Source organism: Eschscholzia californica, unplaced genomic scaffold, assembly GCF_041429995.1.
Source record: "Eschscholzia californica isolate CP2 unplaced genomic scaffold, dmEscCali1.0.p SCAF_4, whole genome shotgun sequence".
NCBI lineage: Eukaryota > Viridiplantae > Streptophyta > Magnoliopsida > Ranunculales > Papaveraceae > Eschscholzia > Eschscholzia californica.
In genome coordinates this window covers 44598033-44609062 of record NW_028238461.1, presented here as the reverse complement: position 1 = coordinate 44609062, position 11030 = coordinate 44598033, and the positions used below count along the sequence as shown (strand labels likewise).

At 39.2% G+C, this 11030-nt stretch overlaps 1 protein-coding gene across 1 annotated transcript; it reads left to right on the top strand.

Moving 5' to 3' along the window:
• The first annotated feature begins 496 nt into the window (after positions 1–496).
• Positions 497–2058, top strand: LOC147545035 (uncharacterized). The gene is made up of 4 exons (XM_086637874.1): positions 497–968; positions 1083–1141; positions 1287–1451; positions 1568–2058. Exons 1-4 carry the CDS (start codon positions 606–608, stop codon positions 1635–1637), a joined length of 657 nt encoding a protein of 218 aa, XP_086494000.1. The 5' UTR covers positions 497–605; the 3' UTR covers positions 1638–2058.
• The last annotated feature ends 8972 nt before the right edge of the window (positions 2059–11030 follow it).

The window sequence follows — 11030 nt, the reverse complement described above, 5'->3', positions numbered from 1 at the left end:
TTTTTATATAGGTATTAGTCTTTTTCACCCGGACGAATTCATAAGGTAATTCTTACGATACTTCGTTACGTGAAAATGAAATACACCAACGTTCAAAAGAAGAAAAGGGTTATTTTCGTAATAATCAGCTAAATAGAACATAATTTCGTAATTTCTCCTTCCTAATGAAATTATTACAGTTGAGCTATGTTCCTCAACAAACAGACTCTACGGTCAGGAACCCAACTAACTTCACGATTTGGTCAATATTCCTTTTGCAACCTACTAGCTCGGTCATCATCCCTCTATTTTACCTCCTATTCCCGGTCAATCCAAAATTCCGTTACTATAATCGTACAAAAATTCGGCGTGTCATTCTATCATTCGCCAATAAATCGGCCTCATCTATATGAATACCCAAATTATCTAACGCCGTTACATTGACCGCACCAGAAATCCGTTCCGTTTTAACGTCACCGTTAACCATGAAAATTACTAACATTTAAAATTTAATCTTAACCGTTTAGTTGAATGAATCGTTCAGAATCATTTTCCTTTACTTTCTCTCTCTAAAATCAGAAGAATTCTAGTGAGAGAAACTAAGAAAGATATCTGATTGAACAGAGATGGGGAAATATACTAGGAAAAGTAAAGTAATTAGAGAAGTTTCAGTAATGGCGGAATTAGGTCCTCAGGGAGGAAAGAAGACAAGAGCTCGAACCTTATCAATGGAAGAATCTGCTTCAACTGAAGCAAAGAGAAGTAAGATTTACTCAAAAGAATCAGAATTGGAGTTTTCATCTTCATTTAATCATCAAGTTCAGAAGAATCAGAAGAATCAACGGTTAATAATCACGCCGGAGATGCTGAATTCACCGGCGACATCACCAGATAATTCTGGTGTTATTTCGTCGTCAGGTAGATGCTCAAGTAACGGATCATGTGATTTTGTTAGTGGAAATTTGATGAGATCTTTAGAAGATCTTGAGGTAAAGAAGATTCGGAATTCAAATTGAATTAAATTATAGTTCAATTTAATTTCATGAAATTTCCGTTTGTCCTACTTTAATTGCTCTTTAAATACCAATTTTGTTTTCTCTTAGGGCCGTGAGGGTTTGAAATTTGAATTTAGCTCAAGATATTTCTTCAACCGCATAAAAAGGTTAGTTTCTTAACGTTTAATTCAAATTCTAGAGAGAGAAAGTTAGAGAGAGAGAGATAAAGCCATATAATTATTTCATTTCCGTTCATTTTCTCACACTCAAATTTTCTTCTCTCTCTCTTAATTTCCTCTGTCAAATTCACAGTGATCTTGTTAGTAACAAGGAATTGAAGAAACTGGAATCAACGGTGGTGATGGAATCAGAGGAATACTACCGAAAAACAACATCAGAACAGATGCCAACAGAATCAGAGCTTGATGATTTTTTCTCAGAGTTTGAGAAAGATGAACAAAAACGCTTTGAAGAAAAGTAAGTTTTTAACAAAAATTGAAAAAACTTTCTAACTTTTGAGTGTTTAATAAGTAGGTTGAAGTTGAGTTTGATTAGGTTAACTTCCTCCCAAATTGAAATTTCTTTTTGTTCAGGTATAATTATGATATCGTGAAGGATATTCCATTAGAAGGGCGTTATGAGTGGATCCCATTGAAGCAGTAAAGAAGAAGAAGAAATCAAAGATGTGAAAAACTAAAAAGGAAGAAGTAGTTGCTAATTTATCTAAATATTTAGGTTGGTAGTTTCTTAATTTCATTAATATGTAGTAGTAGACTAGTAGTAGTAACTTTAGTCTGTACAATTGCTTCTTCTTCTTTCTCTCTCTAACTTTTTTCTCTCTAACCACTTTTCTCTCTTTCTCTCTCTACCCACTATCTTTCTCTCTCTCTCTCTACTGTGTGACTGTGTGAGTGAAAAGAAGAAGAAGGTAGGTGGTGTGTAGTTTGTACTAGTTACTTGAAGGGGGTGGTGGGTATACTGAGTGAGAGAAGAAGGTTCTTATTATGCAGATATGTTCAGGTAGAAGAGTAGTAGGAAGAGAGAATGAACCGTTAGAAATAAATGAATAACTTTTAGCCCTAAATCCATGTCTCTTCTTCTCTCTCTTTGTTTTTACTTTCTTCTCTGGTAGTGATAGTCAGGAATTTTTCTAAAGCTTTTTCTTTAACCTTCCTTTTCTCCACAAAATAAGCTAAAAACATAAACTACCCAAACTAGGTATAATTCACCTCTTCTTAATTTCTTCCATTTTTATTTATTTTTATTATATCTATTATAGTAACACTTAGAAGACTATTTTTTTTTCTTTTTTGTGAAATTGAATAAAAGTGATCCATAAATTGTTCTTTTTCATACTCGTGGGGTACGTAAATGCAAATTGAGTTTCATCATGTCCATTTAGACATGGTTCGATAAAAGAGTAATGCAAATGGCTCAATAGATCTTTCAACGTAGTTGTGTTCTGTCAGGTCATTTACGGACAAGAAAGCCCCTAATATATACTCAATTAGATAAGTCGGATTGCAAACTATACTATGGAAAGTAGAGGGTTCTTAATTTTTGTTGAAAGATGAAAAGTAGAGGTTGGTAATGTGAATGTTCTCCCACTAGAACTAGTCTTTGTTTATACCCCACTCTTTAGTCAAAAGAGTCAAGTACATTATTGACCATTTTGGAGCCTTTGGATTAATGGTGTAATTGTAGTGGGAATATTCTTTTGGATGGTTGTAACTTGCAATCCAAGTTACCCAACTCCCAGGAGGTAGCCCATAATTTTCTTCTTTGGATTCCAATTTCGTCTGGTACAGAGGGTGGGGTAACAAACCCAACTCCAAGATTACAAGTTAGATGGAGACAACAAACAAGTATTACTAGGGTAGAGTACTGTTCTTTTTTTTTGTTAAGGGGGTAGAGTACTGTTCTAACTAAAATTTGGGAGGAATGAACTTTATGTGAAAAAAAAAATCTTATAATACTAGTTAGAAATATATGTCGTGTTAGAAACGTTTTTTGTATCGAGAGAACAAAATAGGGAAACTTATATTAGTAAAATCTTCTCGACTAATTTAAGTTTTCGAGCACCAAATCTTTCTTTTGGAGTTTTGGAAAAAGAATGTTAAATTTGTAGTTTTATATCAACTTGACAATGGTTTCACATGCAAAGAGATGTCTATGTTGTTACACGCACCATATAGTATTTTTGCGTCAACAGTTGGTAACCCAAGTGTGGTTCCAAGGTGTTGACATAAACTCCAGAAAGCCCTGGAGGTCCCAGGTTCGAATCCCAGAAAAAGTGAAATCTTTGGTTATTTGAATTGTGATTATGAGGGTATAAATAATGTTGTTGGGCTATAGGCCGGTCTTGTTAGTGTTTGAGTGGGCGGTTATTGAGTTTATCACATCTATGATGTATCAAATTCCAAATATCACGACGAACGTAGATTGACATGTGAGCTCAGTTTTTCTTTTTTTTTTTGTGACATATATTGGGTACGAAGAATATGACTTGAATGTCATATAAGAGACATATTTCGCGAGTTATAACGGGTTACAGTTTTACCTCGACACATTTGTTTTACACATACTGATGATTTAAAAATTTGTCATCAGTTAGCTAAGATCAATGAGTCAAGAAAAAACCGAAAGCTCAGAACTAGAGGTCGGTACAATTATCTTAAGCACCTCAGTCCTGTCGTGACTCAAATACTACCAGGTATGTTCCGAGATTTAAGAAAAGACTAGGAGATCTACGTAAGTGGAGCCGATACCTCAATGCCAAAATAAGGTGGGGGGGGGGGGGGGGGGGGTTAGAAGCGTGTCTAATGCTTACCAACTTAATCCCGAAATCCTATCAAAGATCTGAGTCGGCAAAAATCTTAGGTATTTGATAAATTTAGGTTTCAAGAGTCTTCCAAGGAGGAAACATCCCCTAAAGAATCTACAAATTAGGAAACATAATATATTAAGTATCTTTGAATAAGGTAATTAACTCCTAAATATCTAACATGCGGGATAATCCTGAAGAAGAATCTTAATATCTTATAACCATGAAATAGCAGTTTCAATCCAGCACGGTGGATCTCAAGTGTCTAATCATCACTGCCTCTCTACAGTCGGTTAAAGAAGCTATAGAAGATAATCAACATGCCTCGAAAGAGGTACGAACTCTACGGTCACTTAATACTCGATATTTTAACTTTGAGGACAATCTGTCTGTATTGATTGTCAGAGAAGTTTCTGAGTTTCTTGTAAGTTTCGTCACTTGACTGAAAGGAACAAAAACAAAATTAAATGTTACAATCTCGTCATTCTGACTGATGACAGACAAAATTTGACATCAACCCACATATTATGTTTATGTCCAAAAAAGATAAGCATGTATGCTCCGTATTATTTTTCCCTCTAATATGACATATATAGTAAGTATAGAGAATATGACTCAATATCATGTGAGAGATGTATTTGGCAAGTTATAATGGGTTGCAATTTTAACTCATCAACCTAGATTCAACAATAGTTTTTTTTTTTTTTTTTGTTGAGCTATTCAACAATAGTTCAATAAAAAAAAGAACCTAGATTCAACAACATTGTTCTTCCAACAAAAAAAAAAAAAAAGAACAACATTGTTTTTTTTGAAGCCAAGGGAACCATTTCCATTAATAAGTGATAAAATCACATTGTTTACATGGATGATACATCATTTATTTCTCTCCTCTGAAAACTTCATGAGAGTTACATACATTTAAATGCAAAGTGCCTCATGAAGAGAAAGAAATGAGACTAGACACTGACTCAAAACAAAAGACCCTAAATGTAGGGTTTTGTGTATCCTATACACTAACTAGTGTTGTAAGCGGAATCTCAAACATCTCATGTTTAACACTAGATTGCCCAGAAACGTCATGCATAAACTAATCAATGAACTAGAGAGGGATAAATACCTTAACGCGTTTTTCCCTCGAACCATTCCAATCGCATGCAAAGATCGAGAGCTCCAACTGTAGCTCCTCTACTTGAGACACCGAGTGAATAGACTTGATCTCCCTTCTTTTCAGACTGCTAGGACTTAGTAGAAGGTTGAGAAGAACTCTTCTTCTTGACTAGATTGATAGAATGGGAACTTTCTCTCTATATTCCTCTCTCTCCAATAGCTGTATATTCAGAGAGAGAGAGAGCTGTATAATTTTCCTTAGAGAAAAATCCACACCTTTTCTGTTCTCAACTGACCCAATATATAGACAAACCCTAATTAGAATCTCATTCAGATTAGGTTTTATATTTTCTGGGTCACAGAAAAGATAATTACCAAAATACCCTTTTTGGGGTATTTTGATAATCCCCTTAAGTGTGGTCGGCCAGGGCAGCCCACTATGGGCCTTATATGGCCGGCCCACTTACTCTGGTCGGCCATCTCATGGCCGGCCCAAAGAGCCTTCCTCTATCTTGTCCCGAATCTCCATTCGGACCCTTTCGGCCTTTCCAGTTGAATCCCATCCAACTTTGGCCAGTTCCCGTCTAGTCAAATCTCTCCAATCAAGTTACCACTCTTATGTGTAACCCGTTGTAGGATCCGGTCTATGTTAGCCTCGAATCAACTCCTTGATCCGACGATCGTAGTTGGCTTCTAGCAAAGCATTACGACCCCTAATTGGACCGGACTGGATGATCTTTACGTGTGGTCATCGTTATCCTAACTGAAAAATTGATCGCATTGCCACCTTGGTCGAAGGACACTCCTTCGGAAGGACATCTCCTTCAGACCGAACGGATAAATCCTTCAGTCTCCCACTTGTACTTAGAACAAGTGCAATGCTCGATTCCCATGTCGCTTAGTATCCCATCTGATACGTCACACCGTTCAGACTTTCTTGATCCAGAGAACAACTGTCAATTCAAATGCTTAACTCTTAATCCATTTGAGTGCGGCCACACATTTCACAGTTGCTTCTCCTCAAGTGGCCCGGAGATACTTATTCCTAACTTAATAGGAGGACATCATCCAGTCTTGTACTCCCACTTAACTTCATGTCTATCCTGTCTCCCCCAGTATGCTGCCTTTATAACCTCCTTTTACGGCGCGGCGTTTGACAGTACCAAAGTTCGACATTCCTTACATAAGATGAGTGGAGCACTCATGTTTACGGAATCTCTCCAATCTTGCCTATGAGAGTTTGTGACGCCTTTTTCAACTTCTTGAAAAAACTCTCATCTTTGGGTTAATCCAATGTAGATTCCCCAATCTACATCCATGTAATTGACTTAAATACCATATTCCTATAGCCCATGGAACTGCGCTATCAGTCAATTCCCATGCTAGTCTTCTTAAGTCATTGTTGTCCATGCAATAACCTGGACTAGGGACTCAATAATGAATCTATTCCACGTTCACTTAGTGGGGTTCCATTTACCAGATCACGTATCTTACCAGATCACGTATCTGATAAACCCACCTGGAATTCCTCATTATTTTTGGACCGTCATTAAACACTAAACCATTATTTAACGACAGAAATAACCACTTTATTTCTTTTTATTGAATGTAGCTAATTGATTACATGAAAACCCCTTTTCATTAATCCAATTAAAACCTAAAGCCATTCATCGATGCGCTTTATACCTATGCCCCTTCTATGACTCTCATACTTGGGCTGAGGCAGTGGTTTAGTTAACGGATCGGCAACGTTGTCGTCCGTATCGACTTTGCAAATGACCACATCCTTTCGCTCAGTGATTTCCCTAATCACGTGGTACTTCCTTAGGATATGTTTGGATTTCTGGTGTGCCCTGGGTTCCTTAGCCTGGGCGATTGCTCCATTGTTGTCACAATATAGAGTAACCCCATTTTCTATGTTAGGAACTACACCAAGTTCGGAGATAAACTTCTTTATCCAAACTCCTTCCTTCGCTGCTTCCGAAGCGACAAGGTATTCTGCTTCTGTGGTAGAGTCTGCTACAGTAGTCTGCTTTGAGCTCTTCCAGCTTACTGTTCCTCCGTTTAGACAAAAGACATAACCCGACTGCGATCGGAAATCATCTCTGTCCGTTTGGAAGCTCGCATCCACATGGCCTTCCACGATTAGTTCGTCTTTCCCGCCATACACCAAGAAGTGATCCTTAGTCCTTCTCAAGTACTTCAGGATATTTTTGGCTGCGGTCCAGTGTTTCTCCCCTGGATTAGATTGGTAACGACTACACATACTCAAAGCATATGAGACGTCTGGGCGAGTGCAGACCATGGCGTACATGATAGATCCTATTGCCGAAGCATAAGGCACCTTCTTCATGTGTGCTAGCTCATCAGGATCTCGGGGACACTGAGTCTTGTTAAGCGTCGTACCATGTGTCATGGGTAGGAATCCTCTCTTAGAGTCTTCCATCTTGAACCTCCCAAGAACCTTATCTATATAAGTCTCTTGACTGAGTCCAATCATCCTCCTCGATCTATCTCTATAGATCTTGATGCCCAATATATATTCTGCATCTCCTAGGTCTTTCATTGAAAAACACTTCCTAAGCCACTCTTTCACGGAGTCAAGCATAGGAACGTCATTTCCAACGATCAGTATGTCATCCACATACAGGACCAAGAAAACTAGGTTGCTCCCACTAACCTTCTTGTATACACAAGATTCCTCTTCATTCTTCAGAAAACCAAACTCTTTGATTTTCTCGTCGAATAGAAGATTCCAGCTCCGACTTGCTTGCTTCAACCCGTAGATGGACCTTTGAAGCTTGCAAACCTTTCCAGCATTCCCGGAATCCTCAAAACCCTCAGGCTGTGTCATGTACACATCCTCTTCCAGTTTACCGTTCAGGAAGGCGGTTTTGACATCCATTTGCCAAATCTCATAATCGTAATGAGCTGCAATTGCTAGAATAATCCTAATGGACTTAAGCATCGCGACAGGGGAAAATGTTTCTTCGTAGTCTATACCCTGGACTTGTCTGTAACCTTTTGCCACCAGTCTAGCTTTGAAAACGCTCACGTTTCCATCCTTGTCTGTTTTCATCTTGAAAATCCATTTGCATCCTATGGGTTTTACCCCATCGGGCAAATCAACCAAGTTCCAAACTTGATTCTCAGACATGGATTCCATTTCGGATTTCATGGCTCCCAGCCATTTTTCGGAGTCTGGGCTCGTCATAGCTTCTTCGTAGGTGCTGGGTTCGTTATCCTCTACCAACAACAACTCTTGTCGTTGAGACAACTCAATCAGCCTTGCGGACCTACGCGGGGCTTGAACAACAGGTGAGACACTCTCAACTCCTTGAGGGTTCTCCTGCGAATCACATTCGCTCTGCGCGGGAGGATCTCCGAGATCTACCATCTCATCCCCTCTTTCCTCTTCTATCGGCTCATAATAGTTAGGAATCGCGACTTCTGACATCGGTACAACGGTGCCAGTTTGTTGCTCAGATCGAACCTCTTCGATCTCTATATTTCTCCCACTTGTCTTCTTGGAAAGGAACTCCTTTTCAAGGAAGACACCATCACGAGCAACAAACACTTTGTTCTCTGACGGGTTGTAGAAGTAATACCCCTTTGTCTCTTTCGGATAACCGACGAAGAGACACTTGTCTGATCTTGGTGCTAGTTTATCTCCTTGTAAACGCTTTACATAAACATCGCAACCCCAGACTTTGAGAAAAGACAACTTTGGAACCTTTCCAGTCCACATCTCATGTGGCGTCTTTTCTACAGCTTTTGACGGAGCTCGGTTAAGTGTGAAAGCAGCCGTTTCTAGAGCGTACCCCCAGAAAGTGTTAGGAAGATCGGCTAAGTTCATCATCAATCGAACCATGTCCATCAATGTTCGATTCCTCCTCTCGGACACACCGTTCATCTGCGGTGTTCCTGGAGGAGTGAGTTGTGAAACTATTCCACAACTCCGAAGATGATCCTCAAACTCTTGACTCAAATACTCACTACCTCGATCCGATCGAATGGCTTTTATTTTCTTGCCAAGCTGATTCTCTACTTCATTCTGGAATTGTTTGAACACTTCAAACGATTCCGACTTATGCCTCATTAGATACACGTAACCATATCTAGTGAAGTCATCAGTGAACGTTATGAAGTAGCCATAGTTACCTCTCGCGAGTGTACTCATAGGTCCGCATACATCCGTATGTATCAGTCCTAAGGGTTCACTCACCCGATCTCCTTTCCCCTTGAAGGACGATCTTGTCATCTTGCCCACTAAGCATGGCTCACATGTATCGTACGATTCCAAATCACACGATCCCAGAAGTCCATCTGCATGAAGCTTCTGCATGCGTTTCATGTTAATGTGACCCAAACGACAATGCCAGAGATAGCTTTGGTTAGAATCATGAGTACGAAGCCGTTTCGTGTCTATGTTCAGGATTTCGTCTTCTATGTTCACAACATAAAGACCATTACGCAGCTTAGCACTGGTGTAGAACATCTCACCCTTGTATAAAGAACAACTTTTGTCCTTTATTATAGCGTGATATCCCTCCTTGTCTAACACCGACGCAGAGATGATGTTCCTCGATATAGTCGGTACGTAATAGCAATTACGTAGCACTAATATCAACCCAGTCTCTAAACTGAGCTCGAAAGTTCCTACAGCCACAGCAGCAACTCTTGCCTTGTTTGCAACTCGTAGAACCATCTCGCTCTTTGTCAGATACCTGACCTCCTTGAGCTCATCTAATTCTGAAATTATATGAGCTCCACATCCGGTATCATATACCCATGAGGGAGAGTCAGCCATATCTGCCAAATTGACCTCTATAACATAGGCACCGACTTCCACTTCCCTTTCTGGTAGCTCTATTACGCTTTCTTTCTTTGAAGCATCGAGAACTCTTCTCTGATCTTCCTCCCAATCTAGAAAGTCGTATAGATCTCTATCTAAACGTGAACTAATCCTATTTGCCATCTCTACTCTACAGAAACAAAATAAGGATTTTGCTAAGTACTACATTCAATGTTTACGCAAAAACACTTTTTGCCATATTATTCAATGAAAAACGTCCCCCTATGAATAATACGATTCCAAGACCCCATTCCTGTGAAGCTAAGCGTACTTTGGCACTGCCCTTAACTTCACCCTCCTGGGTGAGTAACTCCTTACTGATCATATCTCATATGACTCTTGGTTGATGAATAACACTTTATGTGTTAAATTCATCCTTTTGCCTCGAAATCCAAAACTCTTTTGCTGACTCGTTTGAGAATAACCATTTAGACATGTAGACCTCTTCATAGGTCTACCCGTATTGTCCCGAGGTAAAAGATGGCACCCTGCTTTGGCATGACCCACCATCGATGAACAAGGGCGCAACAGGTGTCTTAATCTGGGTAGGCATTACTCAAAATTCTTTTTGGGGACTCTTACGTTTTTGTTTGCATGCATTACTGTGAACTCTAACATAATCATACACCACACAAAACGTAAATAAGTAAATGCGCGCGAGAAAATAAATCAAGCAGATATGATCCTAGTATGGCCCCTAACCTAAAAAGATCTAATCTTCTCAGGTTCTTTGCTTGTTTAGCCTCCGTTCGCCTGGATCTCCATCCTCGAACATCCATTGAATTCTCCCACTCGAACCACGATCTCATCCTTTGGCTCTTCGATGGACTCAATTGTACCCTTAAACTCTAATTACAAGACTCAACGATTCGCAGATCGTATAAAACTTGAAATTAAATTAATTACAACGGGCACCCATCCGTGCTTAAAAACAAGATAGAACAATTCTATGGCCATACTAGAACCCGCATTCACATCCATACACACATAATAATATGACATTCATAAAACACCCAAGTATGTATGAGATTCGCTTACTTAGGTCGAATCTAGGTTTGCTATGTTCTAGATAGCTTTTCGGGAGGTACTACCGACATCTCTATGTCTAACGTGCCTTAAGTCTAATTATCTCATAATTCTGACTAATGGCTCGTTCTGGTTTTATCCTAAAAGATTTTGAAATCGTTTTGGAAAAACTCCGATTCGGGCTTTGGTGGGCCCGGGTCACTTTCGGAAAAATTATGGTCAAAGTCGGAAGAAGAAAACCGAA

Excerpts from the sequence above, each read along its gene's own strand:
- LOC147545035 (XM_086637874.1), top strand. The coding sequence starts at position 606 with ATGGGGAAATATACTAGGAAAAGTAAAGTAATTAGAGAAGTTTCAGTA. Across the intron at positions 969-1,082 it reads GATCTTTAGAAGATCTTGAG|GGCCGTGAGGGTTTGAAATT; the intron begins GTAAAGAAGATT and ends GTTTTCTCTTAG. Across the intron at positions 1,142-1,286 it reads TTCTTCAACCGCATAAAAAG|TGATCTTGTTAGTAACAAGG; the intron begins GTTAGTTTCTTA and ends TCAAATTCACAG.